Source organism: Rana temporaria, chromosome 8 (assembly GCF_905171775.1).
Source record: "Rana temporaria chromosome 8, aRanTem1.1, whole genome shotgun sequence".
In the NCBI taxonomy this organism is placed as follows: Eukaryota; Metazoa; Chordata; class Amphibia; order Anura; family Ranidae; genus Rana; species Rana temporaria.
The window spans coordinates 190083605-190103225 of NC_053496.1; the positions used below are offsets into that span (position 1 = coordinate 190083605).

Here is a 19621-nt window from a genome sequence, read left to right on the forward strand (position 1 = left end):
GGTCGCTATGGAAGGGTCGCTATGGGAGGGTCACTATGGAAGGGTCGCTATGGGAGGGTCGCTATGGGAGGGTCACTATGGAAGGGTCGCTATGGGAGGGTTGCTATGGAGGGGTCGCTGTGGGAGGGTCTCTATGGAAGGGTCGCTATGTAAGGGTCGCTATGGGAGGGCTCGCTATGGAAGGGTCGCTATGGGAGGGTCGCTATGGGAGGGTCGCTATGGGAGGGTCGCTATGGAAGGGTCGCTATGGAAGGGTCGCTATGGGAGGGTTGCTATGGAGGGGTCGCTGTGGGAGGGTCTCTATGGAAGGGTCGCTATGTAAGGGTCGCTATGGGAGGGTCGCTATGGGAGGGTCGCTATGGAAGGGTCGCTATGGAGGGGTCGCTATGGGAGGGTCGCTATGGAAGGGTCGCTATGGACGGGTCGCTATGGAAGGGTCGCTATGGACGGGTCGCTATGGGAGGGTCGTTATGGACGGGTCGCTATGGGAGGGTCGCTATGGAAGGGTCGCTATAGGAGGGTCGCTATGGAAGGGTCTCTATGGAGGGGTCGCTATGGGAGGGTCGCTATGGAAGGGTCGCTATGGAGGGGTCGCTATGGGAGGGTCGCTATGGAAGGGTCGCTATGGACGGGTCGCTATGGGAGGGTCGTTATGGAAGGGTCGCTATGGACGGGTCGCTATGGAAGGGTCGCTATAGGAGGGTCGCTATGGAAGGGTCGCTATGGAAGGGTCGCTATGGAGGGGTCGCTATGGGAGGGTCGTTATGGATGGCTTGCTATGGAAGCGAAGTAAATCTCCTCCCAGTACTTGAATAAGGGGGAGGGGTCCTGTAAATGATGGGCGGGGAATGCTGGGACTTGTAGTCTCCTCTATAGAGGTTTCTGTACAGAAGTGTCCCCGGTACAGGCGCCATTTTCCCGGAGACCGTCTCCCTTCTTCTCGGCGATCACCGCCTCCTAATATAAGTGCGGAGGGAGGAGTCCGGGAAGATACCTGGGTAGGAGGAGTCAGGAGGGGGGAAGAGTCAGGGCGGGGTTTGGTCTCCGGGAAGATACCTGTATGGGAGGAGTCGGGGGCGGGGGGAGGGGTCAGGACGGGGTGTGGTCTCCGGGAAGATACCTGGGTAGGAGGAGTCAGGAGGCGGGGGGAGGAGTCAGGGCGGGGGTGTGGTCTCCGGGAAGATGACGGGGTGGGAGGAGTGGTGTGGGAGGAGCGTAGTAGGGGGAGGAGGTATATAAGGAAGGGGAGGAGATTCCAGTCACACATCTGACTGAGGAGATGACAGGTGAGGAGGAGAAATATGAGACTGTCTGATCTGTATGGAGGGGAGTGTATGACCTGGGAGGAGGGACCATTCCTCATCCTCCAATCACAGGAGATGTTGTCCCCCCCCCCTCCCTCTAGAATATTCCTGGGAAATGCCCCAAATCCCCCCCATTGTTTTATTATAGAGGGGGAGGGGAGAATTGTTCCCATTGGAAATGTGTTTTATCTCATCTACAATGTCCCCCCCCCCTATGATATAACCGTGTCCCCCCCCCCTCTATGATATAACCGTGTCCCCCCCCCCTCTATGATATAACCGTGTCCCCCCCCTATGATATAACCGTGTCCCCCCCCCCCCTGTGATATAACCGTGTCCCCCCCCCCCTGTGATATAACCGTGTCCCCCCCCCCCCCTGTGATATAACCGTGTCCCCCCCCCCCCCCGTGATATAACCGTGTCCCCCCCCCCCCCGTGATATAACCGTGTCCCCCCCCCCTGTGATATAACCGTGTCCCCCCCCCCCCCCCTATGATATAACCGTGTCCCCCCCCCCCCCTATGATATAACCGTGTCCCCCCCCCCCTCTATGATATAACCGTGTCCCCCCCCCCCTGTGATATAACCGTGTCCCCCCCCCCCCCTCTATGATATAACCGTGTCCCCCCCCCCCCCTGTGATATAACCGTGTCCCCCCCCCCCCGTGATATAACCGTCCCCCCCCCCCCTCTATGATATAACCGTGTCCCCCCCCCCTCTATGATATAACCGTGTCCCCCCCCCCCTCTATGATATAACCGTGTCCCCCCCCCCTCTATGATATAACCGTGTCCCCCCCCCTCTATGATATAACCGTGTCCCCCCCCCTGTGATATAACCGTGTCCCCCCCCCCCTCTATGATATAACCGTGTCCCCCCCCCCTCTATGATATAACCGTGTCCCCCCCCCTCTATGATATAACCGTGTCCCCCCCTCTATGATATAACCGTGTCCCCCCCCCTCTATGATATAACCGTGTCCCCCCCCCTCTATGATATAACCGTGTCCCCCCCCCCTCTATGATATAACCGTGTCCCCCCCCCCCTCTATGATATAACCGTGTCCCCCCCCCCTCTATGATATAACAGTGTCCCCCCCCCTATGATATAACAGTGTCCCCCCCCCTCTATGATATAACAGTGTCCCCCCCCCCTCTATGATATAACAGTGTCCCCCCCCTCTATGATATAACCGTGCCCCCCCCCCCTCTATGATATAACAGTGTCCCCCCCCTATGATATAACCGTGTCCCCCCCCCTCTATGATATAACAGTGTCCCCCCCCCTCTATGATATAACAGTGTCCCCCCCCCTCTATGATATAACAGTGTCCCCCCCCCTCTATGATATAACAGTGCCCCCCCCCCTCTATGATATAACAGTGTCCCCCCCCCTCTATGATATAACAGTGTCCCCCCCCCTCTATGATATAACAGTGTCCCCCCCCCCCTCTATGATATAACAGTGTCCCCCCCCCCTCTATGATATAACCGTGTCCCCCCCCCCTCTATGATATAACCGTGTCCCCCCCCCCTCTATGATATAACCGTGTCCCCCCCCCCTCTATGATATAACCGTGTCCCCCCCCCCTCTATGATATAACAGTGTCCCCCCCCCTCTATGATATAACCGTGTCCCCCCCCCCTCTATGATATAACAGTGTCCCCCCCCCTCTATGATATAACAGTGTCCCCCCCCCTCTATGATATAACAGTGTCCCCCCCCCTCTATGATATAACCGTGTCCCCCCCCCCTATGATATAACCGTGTCCCCCCCCCCTCTATGATATAACCGTGTCCCCCCCCCCCTCTATGATATAACAATATAATTGAGTGATATTTGGGTGATCTCTCCTGATTGGATGATGGGATACATTGTATTTATCTTCACCCTCCTGAGAGCCTCCCCCCTCCCCCATTACTAAATTAGAGGATGGGGGGGTGAGAATGCGCTGTCACTGTGTTTTGGAGGGGGGGGTGTGTGAGCTCGCCTCCCCCCCCCCCCAGACTACAGCCCAGCATGGGAGATTTGGGGGGGGGGGGGGGATTGCGGGATCTGTGGCTCGTAGAGATTGTTTCCGGTCACCTGACCTGATGAAGACAGATACAAGATGGCGGTATTCCCGGGGGGGGGGGGGGGGGGGACACAATGGCATTGGTGTACATCCCATCCCCCCTCTTGTTGTGTTGGGTCGGCACATAAAGGTCTGGAGACTCCTCCCAGCGGGGGATGTGTAAGGGGGAGGGGCTTCCTGATGATCATAATCCCTTTTCCACTGTAGTTGTTTGAATGTACAAGTGTCGCGTTCCCATTGGTTCTTCCTTGTCCCCTCCCCCTCTGACAAGGCTAAGGGGAGTGTCCCTAACTGTGTTAACAAGTGTGTGTTTGGTACTTGATAAAGTTTTTTTTTTTTTTTTATTATCCTCGGCTTGTCTTGTGATTGGAGGGTTATGGCGAGGCTGGGGGTGTGTTTGGAGGACTGGAGACTTGGGTCTGGCGGTGGTTCCCATACGGGAGATCCGTCCTCCAATACATTTATCTCCCCTCCCCCTCCACCATCCAGAGACTCCTCCCTTCATTAATGGAAGCCAATCATGGAGCTTCTCTAGTCTACTAGGAAGGAGGCTCCACCCACGATTGATCAGCAACTCCCCCCTGAAGAGTACGTGTACCAGTACAGCTCAGTGCCGTCTGATGACGAAACGCGTTGGGACATGTTGGGCAGAACCACTCAGAGTGCAGCTTCCCGCAATGATTTCCCCTCCCCCCATGTCCTCTCTGCGGTGATCACTAATCTCTCTTCTCTCTTCCAGATCCAGAAGTGTGCGGCACCATGGAGGAGTCCCCTCTGACAGGTAATCCCCCCTCCCCCGATTAAAGTTCAATCCATGAATCCCCTCCCCCACCATGATTGAAATCCAATCCACTAGTCCCTCCCCCATGATCGAAATCCAATCCACTAGTCCCTCCCCCATGATCGAAATCCAATCCATTAGTCCCTCCCCCATCAGAGGCGCCGCTGTCCTCTCTGCGGTGATCACTAATCTCTCCATTGTTCTCTTCCAGATCCGGAGTTGTGCAGCACCATGGCGGAGTGCTCTCTGACAGGTAATCCCCCCCCCTCCCCCGATAAAACTCCAACCCCTCCCAACTGCTGGGGGGAAGATTTCATTTCTAATTGGCAGGACTTCACTAATCCCCCCCCCCCCCCAGAGCAAAGTTCCATTCACTAATATTGTATCTGTTACTTATCACTTACCTCTGTGGGGGGAAGGGGCGCTCTATGGGCGCCTCTTAAGTGTCCTCTGTGGTATTGGGGGGGGGGGGGGGGTTTGGGCCCCCTCCTAGGTCTGTGGGGCTTTTTATTTCACAATATTTGTCATTGCCAGAGAAGACCAAGTGATGTGGGGGGGCCACAGCCCAAGAGGAGCATTTGGGATCCTGGAAGCAGCAATGAGGAACCCTTCAGGACTATGGAGTAAGGGAAGTAATCATTTTACCCCCCCCCCCCCCCCCCCCTACGAGACGGCTCTCCCTGGGCAAATTGGGTGGTCGCCTAGGGCCTCGCACTCACAGGGGCCTCGCAGCTGCCTAATTTGCCTGTGGATGCCATGCCTACCTTCGCTGTGCTTGACTGACAAATCGGGTACAGCCCAAGAAATGGCCGCCTCATCGCAGAGCGTCCCGGTCTGGAGGCATCATTGTGCTCCCTGGCTCCGCCCCTGTGACCCCCCCCCCCCCCACCCTATACAAATCTCCCCCCAAATATGAGACAAAGCTCCGTCTTGAGGGTCAAGCAGGCACGAGTCTCTATTGAATAGGAAAAAATGCCCCAAGGGGTAATACAGATGGGAACTGGGCCAGAATGGCAACCTATGGAAATGAGGCAAGTATATCAAGTTTAGAAATTGATACTTTTCTATGTACTTTTCTATGTACTTTGCTATATACTTTGCTATATACTTTGCTATATACTTTGCTATATACTTTGCTATATACTTTGCTATATACTTTGCTATATGCTTAGGTTGCCATTCTGGCCCAGTTCCTACCCGTATTGTCCCGTGGGGCATATTTAGGGTGTGATGGGAATCGCCAGGATGAGTCTCTAAACTAGATTCTTTCAATTCTTCTGAATCTTTATTGAAAGCAATACAAGTTGTGTACACAGAAGAGAGGAGGTCCTGCTCATACATATTACTCTGGAAATACACCTGTGACCAGAAACCTCATTAACACGATCTCATTGACTAACGACTCAGACATGACCTTTAGGCCAGACTTGCCATCTTCTAGCTCAGAAGGCTCATATTACTCTGGAAATACACCTGTGACCAGAAACCTCATTAACATGATCTCATTAACTAACGACTCAGACATGACCTTTAGGCCAGACTTGCCATCTTCTAGCTCAGAAGGCTCCTATTACTCTGGAAATACACCTGTGACCAGAAACCTCATTCACACGATCTCATTGACTAACGACTCAGACATGACCTTTAGGCCAGACTTGCCATCTTCTAGCTCAGAAGGCTCATATTACTCTGGAAATACACCTGTGACCAGAAACCTCATTCACACGACCTCATTAACTAACGACTCAGACATGACCTTTAGGCCAGACTTGCCATCTTCTAGCTCAGAAGGCTCATATTACTCTGGAAATACACCTGTGACCAGAAACCTCATTCACACAAGCTCATTAACGACTCAGACATGACCTTTAGGCCAGACTTGCCGTCTTCTAGCTTAGAAGGCTCATATTACTCTGGAAATACACCTGTGACCAGAAACCTAATTCACACGACCTCATTGACTAACGACTCAGACATGACCTTTAGGCCAGACTTGCCATCTTCTAGCTCAGAAGGCTCATATTACTCTGGAAATACACCTGTGACCAGAAACCTCATTCACACGACCTCATTAACTAACGACTCAGACATGACCTTTAGGCCAGACTTGCCATCTTCTAGCTCAGAAGGCTCATATTACTCTGGAAATACACCTGTGACCAGAAACCTCATTCACACGACCTCATTAACGACTCAGACATGACCTTTAGGCCAGACTTGTCTTCTAGCTTAGACACAATCAACACGATCACCAATCAACACAGAACTCCTTCACACACTTGCAGGGTTAATTAGCCCAGACTACAATGGCTGAAAGAGAAGCCACACTAGACTCATTTACATTACACAACAGACGGGTGGCTGGAGCTGACGTCGGCACCTCCCAACAGAATGAATCGGTCTTTCTAATATGGCAGATACAGGCTTTCATTTTTAACCACTTGCCGCCCGTCAATGACATATTGACGTCGGCAAAGTGGTTGTAGAATCCTGACTGGACGTCATATGATGTCCTCAGAATTCTGAGCCGCTGCGCGCCCATCGCGGCGATCGTTGTTGCGCGGTGTCAGTCTGACACCCAGCAACACCAATCTAGGTAAAGAGTCTCTCATGGAGACTCTTTACCACGTGATCAGCCGTGTCCAATCACGATGTAAACAGGAAGAGCCGTTGATGGCTCTTCCTCACTCGCATCTGACAGAAGTGAGCCGATCGGCGGCTCTCCTGACAGGGGGGGTTCGCGCCGATTGTTTATCAGCGCAGCCCCCCCTCGGATCGCCACACGACCACCAGGGAATTTAAAAAAAAATTGTAAAAAAGATGCCAATCAGTGCCCACAAATGGGCACTGATTGGCAACATGGATCCATCAGTGCCACCCCTCAGTACCAATCCGTGCCCACCTATCAATGCCCATATGTGCCACCCATCAGTGCCGCATACCAGCGCCGCCTATCACTGCCACCTTATCGGTGCCCATCAGTGCTGCCATATCAGTGCCCGTAATTGAAAGAGAAAACATACTTGTTTACAAAAAAATTAACAGAAAAAAATAAACTTTTTTTTTTTTTTTTTTTTTTTTTTTTAGTTGCGCAAAAAAAAAAATCAGAGGTGATCAAATACCACCAAAAGAAAGCTCTATTTGTGGGGGGAAAAAAGGACGCCAATTTTGTTTGGGTACAGTGTAGCATGACCGCGCAATTGCCATTCAAAGTGCGACAGTGCTGAAAGCTGAAAATTGGCTTGGGCGGGAAGGTGCGTAAGTGCCCCCCGGTATGGAAGTGGTTAATGTCCATTATGTTCTTGCTCACCCTGCGCCCCTATTAGACACAGGGTGACTTGGACATAAGAGGTGCATGGGGAGCTGAAACAAAGGTATCCCAACCTTTCCAAGGGATTCCGGGTTCCACGGGCCCCCCCGTCGCACCATATATTAGTTGGCGCCAGAATGGCTGAGGAAACTGACACCCGATTGCCAACCATCACACAACTCGTGGTGTTTCACGAAGCCAAAGGTCATGTAACTAACAGTCATTTCTTGTACAACACTGCCCCTAGAGCAGTTCTCAACCTACTAGTGCCGTGACCCCTTGATAACATTTCCCAAGTTGTGGGGACCCCTAACAGTAAAAATATTTTCGTAGCACCCAAGGCAAGAAAAGTAATTTGCGCCCCTAATCCAGACATTTAGCGCTCCCTGAGTCCTTTTAATGGCAACTATAATCGCAGGTAGTGTTGCTGTCTCCAGCTTCAGTGTCCCCGTCTTTGTGGTGTCTCGTAGCAGTGACGCCTATGCTGAAATCAGGAGATGGGGTCTCCTCCAGCCCCTCCCACTTCACATTCCTCACCAGTCAGCTGACCTCTAGTCTTTGCCCCCCCCCCCCCCCAGCCATGCCGTGAACTGAATGGGCACCTACGAAAAGGCTGAGTGGGCAGCTATGGGCTCCAGGCATAGCCCTGCTGGGTGGCTTCAAAAAGGCTGGGAGAGTGGTGGGGGCTTCAGGAACAGCCCAGGATTTGGTGACCCCTGGCAAATCATCATTTGAACCCAGAGGGGGTCCTGACCCCCAGATTGAGAACCACTGCCCTAGAGGGTGAAAAATGGTAATTATTCAAGATGGTGCATACTTGATTGTCATGGTAACCAGTGGTGTCACCCGGTGCGGGAAAACATGGTGTCACCCCCCCCCCCCCCCCCTCCACCAAGTATAGTCGTCTCCCCTAAGTACAGACCCCTGTCCCTCAGTCCAGATCCCCCCCTCACCACTAAGTACAGACCCCCATCCCTCAGTCCAGATCCCCCTCTCCACTAAGTACAGACCCCCCATCCCTCAGTCCAGATCCCCCCCTCACCACTAAGTACAGACCCCCCGTCCCTCAGTCCAGATCCCCCTCTCCACTAAGTACAGACCCCCCATCCCTCAGTCCAGATCCCCCCCCTCACCACTAAGTACAGACCCCCATCCCTCAGTCCAGATCCCCCTCTCCACTAAGTACAGACCCCCGTCCCTCAGTCCAGATCCCCTCCCTCAGTACACACAACCCTTTCCACTTGTGCTTGTGGGGGTCGGATGTGCTGGGGGGTGCTTTGGAAGGTGAGAGGGCTTGTGTTCTTGTGGGAGATTGGATTTAAAATCCAACCTCCACTTCTAGCATAGGTCCTTTCTTCTCCCAAAGTGACCCCCAGCACATATTCTGGGGGGGTCTTGACTCCCCCTCCACACATCTTAACTCCCGCCCGCTCTCAGGCATTGGATGGCAAAGGTAGCGGCTCTCATTTCTCCTCCAGGAAGAAAGGAGACTCTCTTCCCTTGCTGTGTTAACAGTCAGGCGCGGTGGCGCTGCTTACAGTAGAAGACGCTCACTGTTGCCTCTTCCCACTGGGCTGCAAGCAGGGAGGGATTTACATATATCGCGCTGCCCGTTCTCACTGATGAGAAAGGGAGGCGGCTCCTCTGGGCAGACGCCGCCAGTGCAAGAAACTGCCTGGCTGGGGGATTTCCGCCCCCCTCATTCTGAAAGTGCTGGTGGCTGTTCTCCTGCCTACGGGTGTCACCCGGTGCGGACTGCACCCCCTCCTAGCAACGCCTCTGATGGTAATATATAAAGCACATTATATAGTTGTGACTAGGGTTGTCCCGATACCACTTTTTTAGGACAGAGTACAAATACCAATTTTTTTTTTTTTTTTAAATGTCCCCCCACGAATGCAGCCATGTCTCCCCATACCTAGATGCCGCCGCCTAGTTAATCAGCGTGCGGGGAACATTACAGCTTTCATTTGAATAGCTGTCTGTTCCACGTATAGACACTCCCCCTTACTCGGGATTGAACGGGTGTAACGGCTACCCACTGGTAGTGAGGGTCTCAGCCGTTGGAGACGTCCTTTTCCCTGGCAAGCTGCGATATGCAGGTACCGCCGGTATATCCCATCGAACGCCCTTCCAAGAAACGAGACGGGCTACGTTTGAAGGGTCAAGCAGACTCACTTTATTTGGCATATTTCACCTGCTTATATCTGCTTACAACTGTTACAAGAACAATGACAGTTTCCGCCCCCCCCCCCTTCACCCAGTAGGGGGCTTCAACACAGACCCCCTGAAACAATGACATTTCCTTGAATTAATCACTTGACCAGTCTCTAGACGCTTCGGCACCGCAAACCACTTAACATTTTCTGGCCAGGCACATTCCTTTCTCAATAGAATTCAATTAACCTTTAAAACAATTATCACTCACACATAATCCCCATCAGCATACACCTCACAGGGGGGCTGTTACCTACACAAGAGAGAGTTCATTAGCTATGCAAAGGGAACATTAGCATTCAGCAATGAAAGAGACTTGTCCAGTTAACCCTTTGAGCTCAGAATACAATGTGGTACATCCAATGGTGACAAGCCATGCAGTTCCTTGTAGTCCCCCTGCACGAAGATTATCTATGTCCCGGCAGCAGGCATATGTCCGTTACAACGGGTGATCTGCACTTTGATAGACAGATCACCTGTCCAATCCCGAGCAAGGGGAGTGTCTATGCGCGGCGGGGGAACAGACAGCTATTCAAATGAAAGCTGTAATGTTCTCCGCACGCTGATTAAATAGGCGGTGTGGGCGTTGCGGTATTTGGCGGCATTGCGGCGGGGGGGGGTAGTATCAGATCTGGCATCGGGGGCATTTGCGGGAGTACAAGTACTCCCGCAAATGCTCAGTATCGGTATCGGGACAACCCTAGTTGTGACACTTTTGGAGGGAGCCAAAAAGTAGTTGGAGGACAGAGGGATCTCTCTGGAGGAAGAAGAAGATCTCAGAAGGAATTTGGACGGAGACTGGGAGATCTTGAAACGCAGAAATGTAGGAGGTTGAAAGAAGTGCCTTTGGGACTTTCCTTCTCAAAATGACAGAATTCTTAAAGTCCTGGTAAAGTATTAATCTTTTCATGTGTACCTTTTTGGATATATATATATATATATTTGGAGTTGTGTTTTTAACTGCAGTATGAAATAATTATATTCCAAATATTAAGACAGATTTTTTATTTTTTTTTCCTGTCTTTAAAAAGCTAAAGTTTGTACAATGGTTTTATGATATGTTTAGAAATGTATTTATCCTATATTTAACATGCGTCTTGATTGAAGACCCCCCCCCCCCCAGACCAAGCAGGGCTTACTCTTTGTATATATGGAGAGGGTGGGGCTGGTTGGTGACCTGTGATGGGCTTTATTGATTTATACCGTATAAATCTCTAATCTTTTTGAGGAATAAGAGGGTGATGGGATGCATTTTTACCGATCTCTGTACTATGTTTCTATCTTCTGGTCCTCCCCATTTGATCCAATTTTTCTCCTCCACAGATTTGAAATCCAAATATCTGGCATCTATTAAAGAGGTCTTCCAACCTATCGAAGAGCATGCCTGCCACCAGGGGAAGGTTGTGGGTGGGAGATATCCCAGGCTCCGCACCCTGAAGATTAACAAGGGGGAACATCCCACAATCCCTTTTTCTGGCACATTACTTGAGCAGGCGGAGGTCACCAAGTCCTCAGAGCGATATTCCCCATCCAGTGTCCAGGACCTGTTTGTCCCTGATGGCAGCGGATTTGTCCCCAAGACTCTGGTGTTGGTGGGGCCTCCTGGAATTGGTAAAACTCTGACCACACAGAGGATCATGCTGGACTGGGCCTCTGGAAAGCTCTACGCCGACCAGTTCAACTTTGTGTTCTATCTGAGCGGCAGACAAATAAATAAAATTACCGGCAATGTCAATATTGAAGGACTTGTGACCAAAAGCACCAAGCTGCAGTTCTCGGAGAATCTGATCAAGTCGGCTCTCGATGATCCCTCCAAGGTTCTGATTGTTATTGATGGGTTTAATGAGTTAAGGTGGACCCTGGAAGATGACGAGGAGGACTGTGAAGACCCCTTCGAGAAAACCCACAAGGAAACCCTTCTAAAATGCCTATTGAGCAAAGAGATCCTCAGCGACGTCTCTTTGCTTATTACATCCAGATCAATGTCCCTCAAGAAGTTGAAGGACTTTGCCCGGTCCTCTTCTTCTGTAGAACTTCTGGGGTTTTCAGAGGGAGATCTCGAACAATTTTTCCACCATTTCTTTAACCACAAAGATCAGGCAGAGCAGGCTTTCTCTGTGCTGAAAGAAAACCAAGTTCTGTTGGGTTTGAGTTCGGTCCCTTTGACCTGTTGGCTTGTCTGTAGGATACTGAAGGCGGGAATGAAGGATGAGCTTAGCTCAGCAAACTGTAAAACTCTCACCTCCGTGTATCTCTCTTATCTCAGAAGTGTCCTCCTCAATCCAGGCAGCACCCAGCCAATACTCCAGTGTCTGAAGAACCTTTGTGCGTTGGCCAATGACGGGATCCTGAATCAGAGAAGCTTGTTTGATGTGGAGGATCTTGAAAGGAATGGACTGACTCTATCAGAGGTGACTTCTGTTTTCCCAAATGATGGCATTTTCCAAAAGAATGTGGAAGACCCAACCAACTACAGCTTCATTCACCTGAGCGTTCAGGAATTCTTTGCTGCTTTGTATTATGTGCTGGGAGAAGATGCAGAGGTTAAAGAGACCAAAGGGGTACATGGAGATGCATTCCTCCCAAGAGTCTGCAGTGGAAGATCCCTGTTTTATGAGTCCGAACGTCACCCATACTTGAGTTCAACCATACAGTTCCTCTTTGGCCTTCTCAATAGCAAGCAGTTGAAGGAGCTTGCAGAGGTCGTTGGGTCTAGCGTTTCTCTAAGAGCCAAATCCGCCATGGAAATATGTCTGACAGCTGGAAAACCCTTTGAATTCTGTCCTGATGTACTTACCTGCTTCTACGAAGCTCAGGATGAGGCGTTGCGTAGCCGAGTGTTCAGTGCCCCGGACCTGCTGTTCCAGTCGTGTTTTTACAGCTCATTCATGGAGAATGTTCGTATTCGAGAGATGTTGTATTGTCTGGGAGATCGGGCGAGCTTTGTCTCCATCCGCCTGGAGGATCACCTGATGCAACCCAAAGACTTGGAATTGATGTCTCCTTCCTTCCATGGATCTTCAAAGCTTTCGTAAGTATTAATCCATGTGGTCTGTTTACTCCAAATTAACCTCTGTTCATGATGTCCTACAAGATATGGAAAACCAGGAAGGCTTTCAGTCACACCAACACGTGTATCTTCCATTTCTTATTGAGGCCGAGTCTTCATACTCTTGGCTTTCCTAGTCTGAGGCTTAATATAGCTTTGTGTTTAATTTTAAGGCCTCCGAATACCAAACATCATGTAAGCTACTAGAACGAAGCTCCCTTGAACTGCCTTCAGATGGTTAACCATTAGACTGAAGGACCTGGTAGGGCAAACCCTTCCAGAATGGTCATCAACAAACATGGGAGCTAGGCTATCCTGACCATACGGTACTTGTACCCTGGGCATTCTGTATAGTCCTCTGTAATGTCATGGCCTTCTACAATGCTGAACCTAATCCAGTGTCAGTCGAGGTTCTCCGAGGTTTGTGCTCTGATCACGGTTTACATATTTTGGGTTTTCTTCATCCATGGGAGACCTAATTGTCAAAAGATTTGTCGTTAAAGGGCTCCTGGCTTGAAAAATGTCCTGTAAAAATCATTGCTGGGTTTTGTTTTTCTCTCCTTCAGCTTTACACGGTGTGGCTTTGCTGAGGACCTTGAGACCGGTGGAAAGGCTTCCTGGCTGTCCAACCCAGACAGCAAGATCCAAGAACTGGAGTAAGTTTTGTGGCCTCCTTGCCTCTTCTCTCTGGTCAGGCTGCTGGTGACCTAGGTTTGAACCTCTTTGTGCAGTCATGGTGTCCTTCAGATTTTTAGAAGAGCTCTTTATCCTAACTGGAAAAGTTCTTTCACTGGTGGACAGACCTGGAGTACACAGTCTTTCACCATAAGGTTGGACATTGATGGTTGCTCCTTCCTTTATGGGCTATCCGTTGGGGTCTGCAGTCTGTTCACTACATGGGAATATAGGCACTTGGGTGGCCTTGGCTAGGAAGGAAATGAGCAGAGTAGTTTTGTTTAGAGTTGGACTTTTCTACATCCTTGGACTACAATTTTAAAGCTTCTGCTCTCCTTGCAGGTTCCATGTTTGTGTGGTCGCCCCATCCTTCTTCGAGGATCTTTGTTCTCTTATTTCTTCCAGCCGATCACTCACCAAACTTGTCATAAGCCACCACGCTCTGGAGGACTCCGCTTTAAGAACCTTCTGCGATGGTCTACGCCAGCCAGGCTGTACCCTACGGGAACTGTCGTAAGTATTCTTCTAGATGGTATTGGATGGTTGTGATGGATGAATATTAGATAAACTTTTTTTTAACTCCTTTTTAAATTTGTGAAAGACCATTTCCTGCTGATTACCATCAGATGTCGTGACACATTTTAAATATGGGGAGAAAAGTAATGTGCTGTGCATTTAAGACGGCCAATGACCGTTTCTGGATGTCTACCTGTCATCACCGAAGTCTGGTCCTCCCTCTACTGCAGTAATGGCATTGTGACCGACCTATCTGGGACAGAGGCTTTCGGAGAGGACTGAATGCTCGCTTCTTGCCTTCTGATTATGGGTACTGGATTTTAAGGGAACAATACTTTGTGAGGTGTATGCCTGGGGACCTTGAAGTAATGTTGCTTTGGATTCGAGTCCATGTCCCCCCAAAACAGACTCTGGGAACCCTGTATATGCCATATTATAGTGATGGCTTCATAGTGTTGGGGCTCATAGATGCTGATAACTCCAGCCACCTATCTGTCTGCTATAATGTGTTTATTGTAAATAAGGCTAGTGTGGTCTCCAATCTTTCACCCATTGTTTGTGTTAATGAACTCTGATATTGTGAGAAGGGTTTTTTTTTTTTTTTTGTTTTTTTTTTGTTTGTTTTTTTTTGTATTTCTATTTGTCTTCTGAGCTAAAAGACGGCAAGTCTGGCCTAAAGGCCATGTCTGAGTCGCCTATGATTAGATAATTGTCTCATGTTAATTGGGTTTCTAGTTACAGTTTGTATTGGTTGTAATATCTTCTGCTATTGTGAGAAGGGTTTTCTGTGTTTCTATTTATGATTGTCTTCTGAGCTACAAGATGGAAAGTCTGGCCTAAAGGTCATGTCTCGGACACCTAGGCTGTCTAAAGGATTGGTAATTGGCTTATGTTGGTTAGGTTTCTGGTTAGTTTGTATTTGTTGTCCTTGTCTATATTTGATCTCAAATAAAAAGCTATTCCTGGTGTACTCCAAGACTGGTGTTGATGACTGGGGGGGGTTAGTCTTGGATTGTGCTAGTTCTGGACAGAGGAAGCATTGATGGCAGACATGGTCCAGGGTTCGTCGCAGACCTCTATTCTTCTGGGAAGGCTCCACCAGATGACGGGACCTTGTTGGGTGGCCTTTTTTTCTCCGTTAGTGAGACTGGTTACCGATATTGTGGGGTCCAGCTTATGTCCTAAGGTGAGATAAGGACTCTTGAGAGCTGGTGTGGGTCCCCCCCCCGTGTCGGGGTGATGAGGGGTATCCTGATACTTCTGACGTGTCTCTCGTTGCATGTGTTGGTCGCCTCTCTCCATGCTTTGACATGTTCATTCTAAACACGCTGGATGCCAGATTCACAATTTCTGACTTTTAATCTGCAGGCTTGATGACTGCAACTTGACCGCCTCAGGCTGCGAGATCCTCACCTCCGCCATGAAAGAGAACCGCTCTCTGCACAAGTTGGATCTGGCACTGAATAAAGTCGAGGATGAGGGAATGAGATTTCTATGTGAGGGGCTGAAGGATCCGGGCTGTACCCTGCAGGAGCTGAGGTGAGTCCATCATATGGAGGGAAGAATCTGGGCTGTACTCTGTGGGAGGCGAGTCCTCCGTCATATTTATAATGGAGTGAAGGGTCTGCAGAATGTCGGAGATGTTCAGCTGACTCTGGAATAAAATGTTTTTGCGGTCTTTTCTATGAAATATTCGGTCAAGTTACTGAATGTTTCGAGAAACCTAACTGGGCACCCTCATCACTGGTGTCTGTCACACCTGTAAGGGTGCCCATAGACCTTGCATCCGAGTGCCAGGACCTGCTGGGATCATCTCCCCACTTTCCCTTCTCTCCCCTCCGGCATCTGGATTATGACCTCCCTATGGAGGGGGAGACCTTGATGTGAGCACCAGTAGACTTGCTTCTTGTTTGGACCCAAGTAGCTTGGAAACTGTCCAATAAACACCGTCCTTGGTAATGATCACGTTGTGTTTGGGCTGCTCTGACTTGCTGCTCTCATTTCTTCATACATTCTCAGCCCAGACCAATGTGATGGTGGCACCCAGGAGCTCTGGGAGAAGCCTAATGAGATTGGCTGAAGTATACAGCTCTGAATAGGTTATGGTAAGGGCCCAATGAGCAGATCCACCCACATTCAGTAATGGGAAGTGGGAGTTGTCAGGTTTGTAGATTCCCCATTCAGAACATCTCCTATAATAAAAATACCAGAAGGGCCGTGTCCCCTCTTACAGATCTACATTAACTTCCTGTCCTGTGGACAAGGCAGGAAGCACATCTCTCGTGATGGGAAATGTCCCTGTAGACAGTTTTCACCAGAAGTTATTCCTGTTCTGGTGACGACACTCTATTGGATTTCCCTTTCAGTCCTAAATGGAGAAAATGACTCTTCCTATCAGGAACTGACGGCAACAAAACCAGACAGGTTCCAACCTCTCCATCTCCTCTACAGCTTTCCCACTCCTTGCCTTCTAGACGTGTTTATCACGGTGAGGACACTCCGTAGAATTGCCAAGTTCTGACCCGTCTTGTCCTCTCCTCCAGGATGGAATTCTGTGAGCTGACTCCGGCCTGCGGGGACTTCCTGCACTCTGCTCTGATGACCAATCGATCGCTCACCACCTTATGTCTGAGAGATTGCGGCCTCCAGGACTCCGGGACCAAGCTTCTGTGTGAGGCACTTTGCCAGCCGGGCTGCACTCTGAAGGAGCTGGTGTGAGTTGTGATGTACATCGTATGGGGGTGCTGGAGGGGGGGGGGTCTGTGCATTATATGGGGATGCTGGGTGGGGGTAGTCTGATGGGTGACTAGTATGGAATGTCTGGGTACTGTGACAGACCACCTGGCACCCCACCTGAGTGCCTCCACCACGATACAGCTTCCTCCACTCTGGAACCTGGTATCGCTTGGCACCCAAGAACTAGACGACACTAGCTTGTGTGCAAACTGGAACTGACTTTGTTGTAAACACAAAGAAAAAAAAATATAGAGATAGATAGATATCTATCTCAGATCTTGGGGTGGCCATGTACATTGTACAATGGGGGAGGGGGGCACCAAACCTAAACTAATTCCTCGCCTCTATACACCCACCAATTCCAGAATGATCTAGTATGAATGGCCGCCTGTATTTCCCACCAATGGTAAATGGACAATGCTGATTGTCGGGTAATGAATCGAGTCACATGGTCTCATCTCCTGCAGGTTGTTTGAGGTGAACCTCACCAGCGCGTCCTGCGAGGATCTACGATCGGTGATTCTTGCAAACCGGACCCTGACCAGCCTGAATGTGAGGGACAACAACCTTGGGGACTCCGGAGTGAAGACTCTCTGTGAAGGACTGCGTGACCCGGGCTGTACCCTGCAGGAGCTGATGTAAGGATTTGGCCAATGGAGCTCTAGTGCCAGGTCTGGGAGGTGATTGGGTAGAAGTTCTCATACGGTTTTCTCTTTTACAGGTTATCTTCCTGTGAGCTGACCCAGGCGTCCTGCGAGGACCTCCGCTCAGTCCTCCTCACCAACCGATCTCTGACCAAACTGAGCCTTGCCTGGAATAGTCTGGAGAATTCTGGAGTGAAAGTTCTGTGTGAAGGGCTGAGAGACCCGTGCTGCCCCCTGCAGGAGCTGGAGTGAGACTTCTTCTATACACTATATGATGGACAACTAAACCCTCCATATGCAGTGGGAGGAGCTTCTTCCCTGGTCTGGGTTCTTGCAGGTGGCCCTGGCCTAGTCTATAGAGGAATTGTTTGATTTATGTAGTGGGGCTGTAGGTTTCGGGGGGGGGTTTTAGGTTCTGGGGCCTGTGGGTGGTGGGGCTGTAGGTTCCGGGGCCTGTGGGTGGTGGGGCTGTAGGTTCCGGGGCCTGTGGGTGGTGGGGCTGTAGGTTCCGGGGCCTGTGGGTGGGTGGTGGGGCTGTAGGTTCCGGGGCCTGTGGTGGGGCTGTAGGCCCTCAGGGGTGCGGCCCCTACAGGTGGCTGCTCTGTGTTCAGAATAAATCTGACTCTCTGGTTTCCTCCTCAGTCTGTACGGATGTGACCTGTCCTCCCTGGAAGATCTCTCCTCTGTGATCACCACCAACCGATCTCTTGCCAAACTGGATCTGGCAGGAAATAGATTCACTGACTCCGGAGTGAAGCCGCTATGTGAGGCGCTCAGGAACCCTGACTGTATAGTGCAGACATTGAGGTGATTGCTCCACCGTAACCCATGGTAACCTGGAGGTCTCGGGAGTAAACATCCCCCATATTGATCTCCGATCCCTCTATTGTACAGGGTGGGATATTGTGAGCTGACTGCTTCCTGCGCCGAGGAAGTCATGGCCGTCATTAATAAAAACCGCTCTCTGAATGAGTTGGAAGTAACAAGTGAGGTTGAAGGGCCCCCTACAGATCTGGAATCGGTTTTGGCAAAATTCAAACACCCGTCCATCACCGTAGAGAAGAACAAGTAAGTTTAGGCTGACTTGGCTGGGGTGACACCTCAGGTAGGTCCTCTTCACATGAAAGGACTCCACCCACAGTGGAGACCTTGCCAATCGGGGGGCACCACCCCATACTGAACCTTTCTTTCCTTGTAGTACCCAGGATGGACTCTTCATCTACATCAAATACAAGAAACAAGAGTGAGGATCCCGACCTCCAATCCAAGGTAATTCTAAATAATGGGTGGCAGCGGGTCCTCTAGGATGGGCATTGTGTGGGGGGAGCTGCAGGGTCCTTCCAGGATGAGCAGTGGGGGTGGAGTAATGTCTTCTAGGGTGGGGCCTCTAGGGTGTGGGGTGAGTGAAGGTCGGTGGGCTTTCTAGGATGGACAGTGGGATGGGTGATCTCTCAGATGGGCAAGGGGTGGAGAACATTGGTGGATCCTCTAGGATAAGAAGGTGTTGGTGTTCAGAAGGAAACTGTAATGGACTTCTCTTATCTTCTAGGTCAGCCGGGTGACGGCCTTCAGTTCTCATTGCCCCTCCCCCCCCCCCCCCCCCCCACTGCACTTTATACAATGCCGGACTCCAAAGATGACTCGGATTATGGATGGGGTGAGCACCCCCCACCCCCAACCCTTACTCCAATGATGACTGCACTATGTCTGGATGGGATGGAACCTTCACACTGAAATTAACCAATCTGAGGACAATTGCTCTGACCCCCCCCTATTTATTAAAATGCAGCATAACTGAATCTAGCGCCACCTATTTTTGGATGGAGTAGTGGAAGTTTGTCCCTGCTGAGGACATTGCCTCCATGGTGACCATTGTTGGTGGGACAGGAAGTGATGGAGAATCCAAAACGGGAACAGCAGGAGACTCCCAACACCAAGGATTCCACTCCCTTCCTGTTGTGTCTCTAAGACGGGAAGTGATGGTCACAGACTGCAGTGAACACCTGACCCTTCTCTGCTCCGTCCAAAACTGAAATACGAATTTTTGGCTTTAGATAGATGTGATCTGATGCTTTTGTAGAAATGTGTCCCCAGCCAAGTGCCTTATCGGGGCCCCCGAGCTCCTCTCTATATAACGGCTGTTACAGGAGATGCATTTACACTGGACGGTTATCCACCATTATTTGCACTATTGGTCCCCATGGCAACTGTATTTATATTGGGGTTTTCAGTCATTTGGATCGTTCGCATTTCATTCTCACTTTTTGTATCAGACGTCTAATAAAGAGATTGCAAAGATGGCTGAATTGTGAGT

At 50.3% G+C, this 19621-nt stretch overlaps 1 protein-coding gene across 1 annotated transcript; it reads left to right on the forward strand.

Moving 5' to 3' along the window:
• The first annotated feature begins 1264 nt into the window (after positions 1 to 1264).
• LOC120909778 (NACHT, LRR and PYD domains-containing protein 3-like) lies at positions 1265 to 18910 on the forward strand. Its single transcript, XM_040321508.1, has 14 exons — positions 1265 to 1286; positions 4119 to 4160; positions 4372 to 4413; positions 11011 to 12718; positions 13303 to 13392; positions 13754 to 13924; positions 15296 to 15466; positions 16471 to 16641; positions 17131 to 17301; positions 17385 to 17555; positions 17950 to 18114; positions 18202 to 18375; positions 18506 to 18576; positions 18857 to 18910. The coding sequence occupies exons 1-13, from the start codon at positions 1280 to 1282 to the stop codon at positions 18552 to 18554; spliced, it is 3132 nt and encodes a 1043-aa protein (XP_040177442.1). The 5' UTR covers positions 1265 to 1279; the 3' UTR covers positions 18555 to 18576; positions 18857 to 18910.
• Positions 18911 to 19621: the final 711 nt, after the last annotated feature.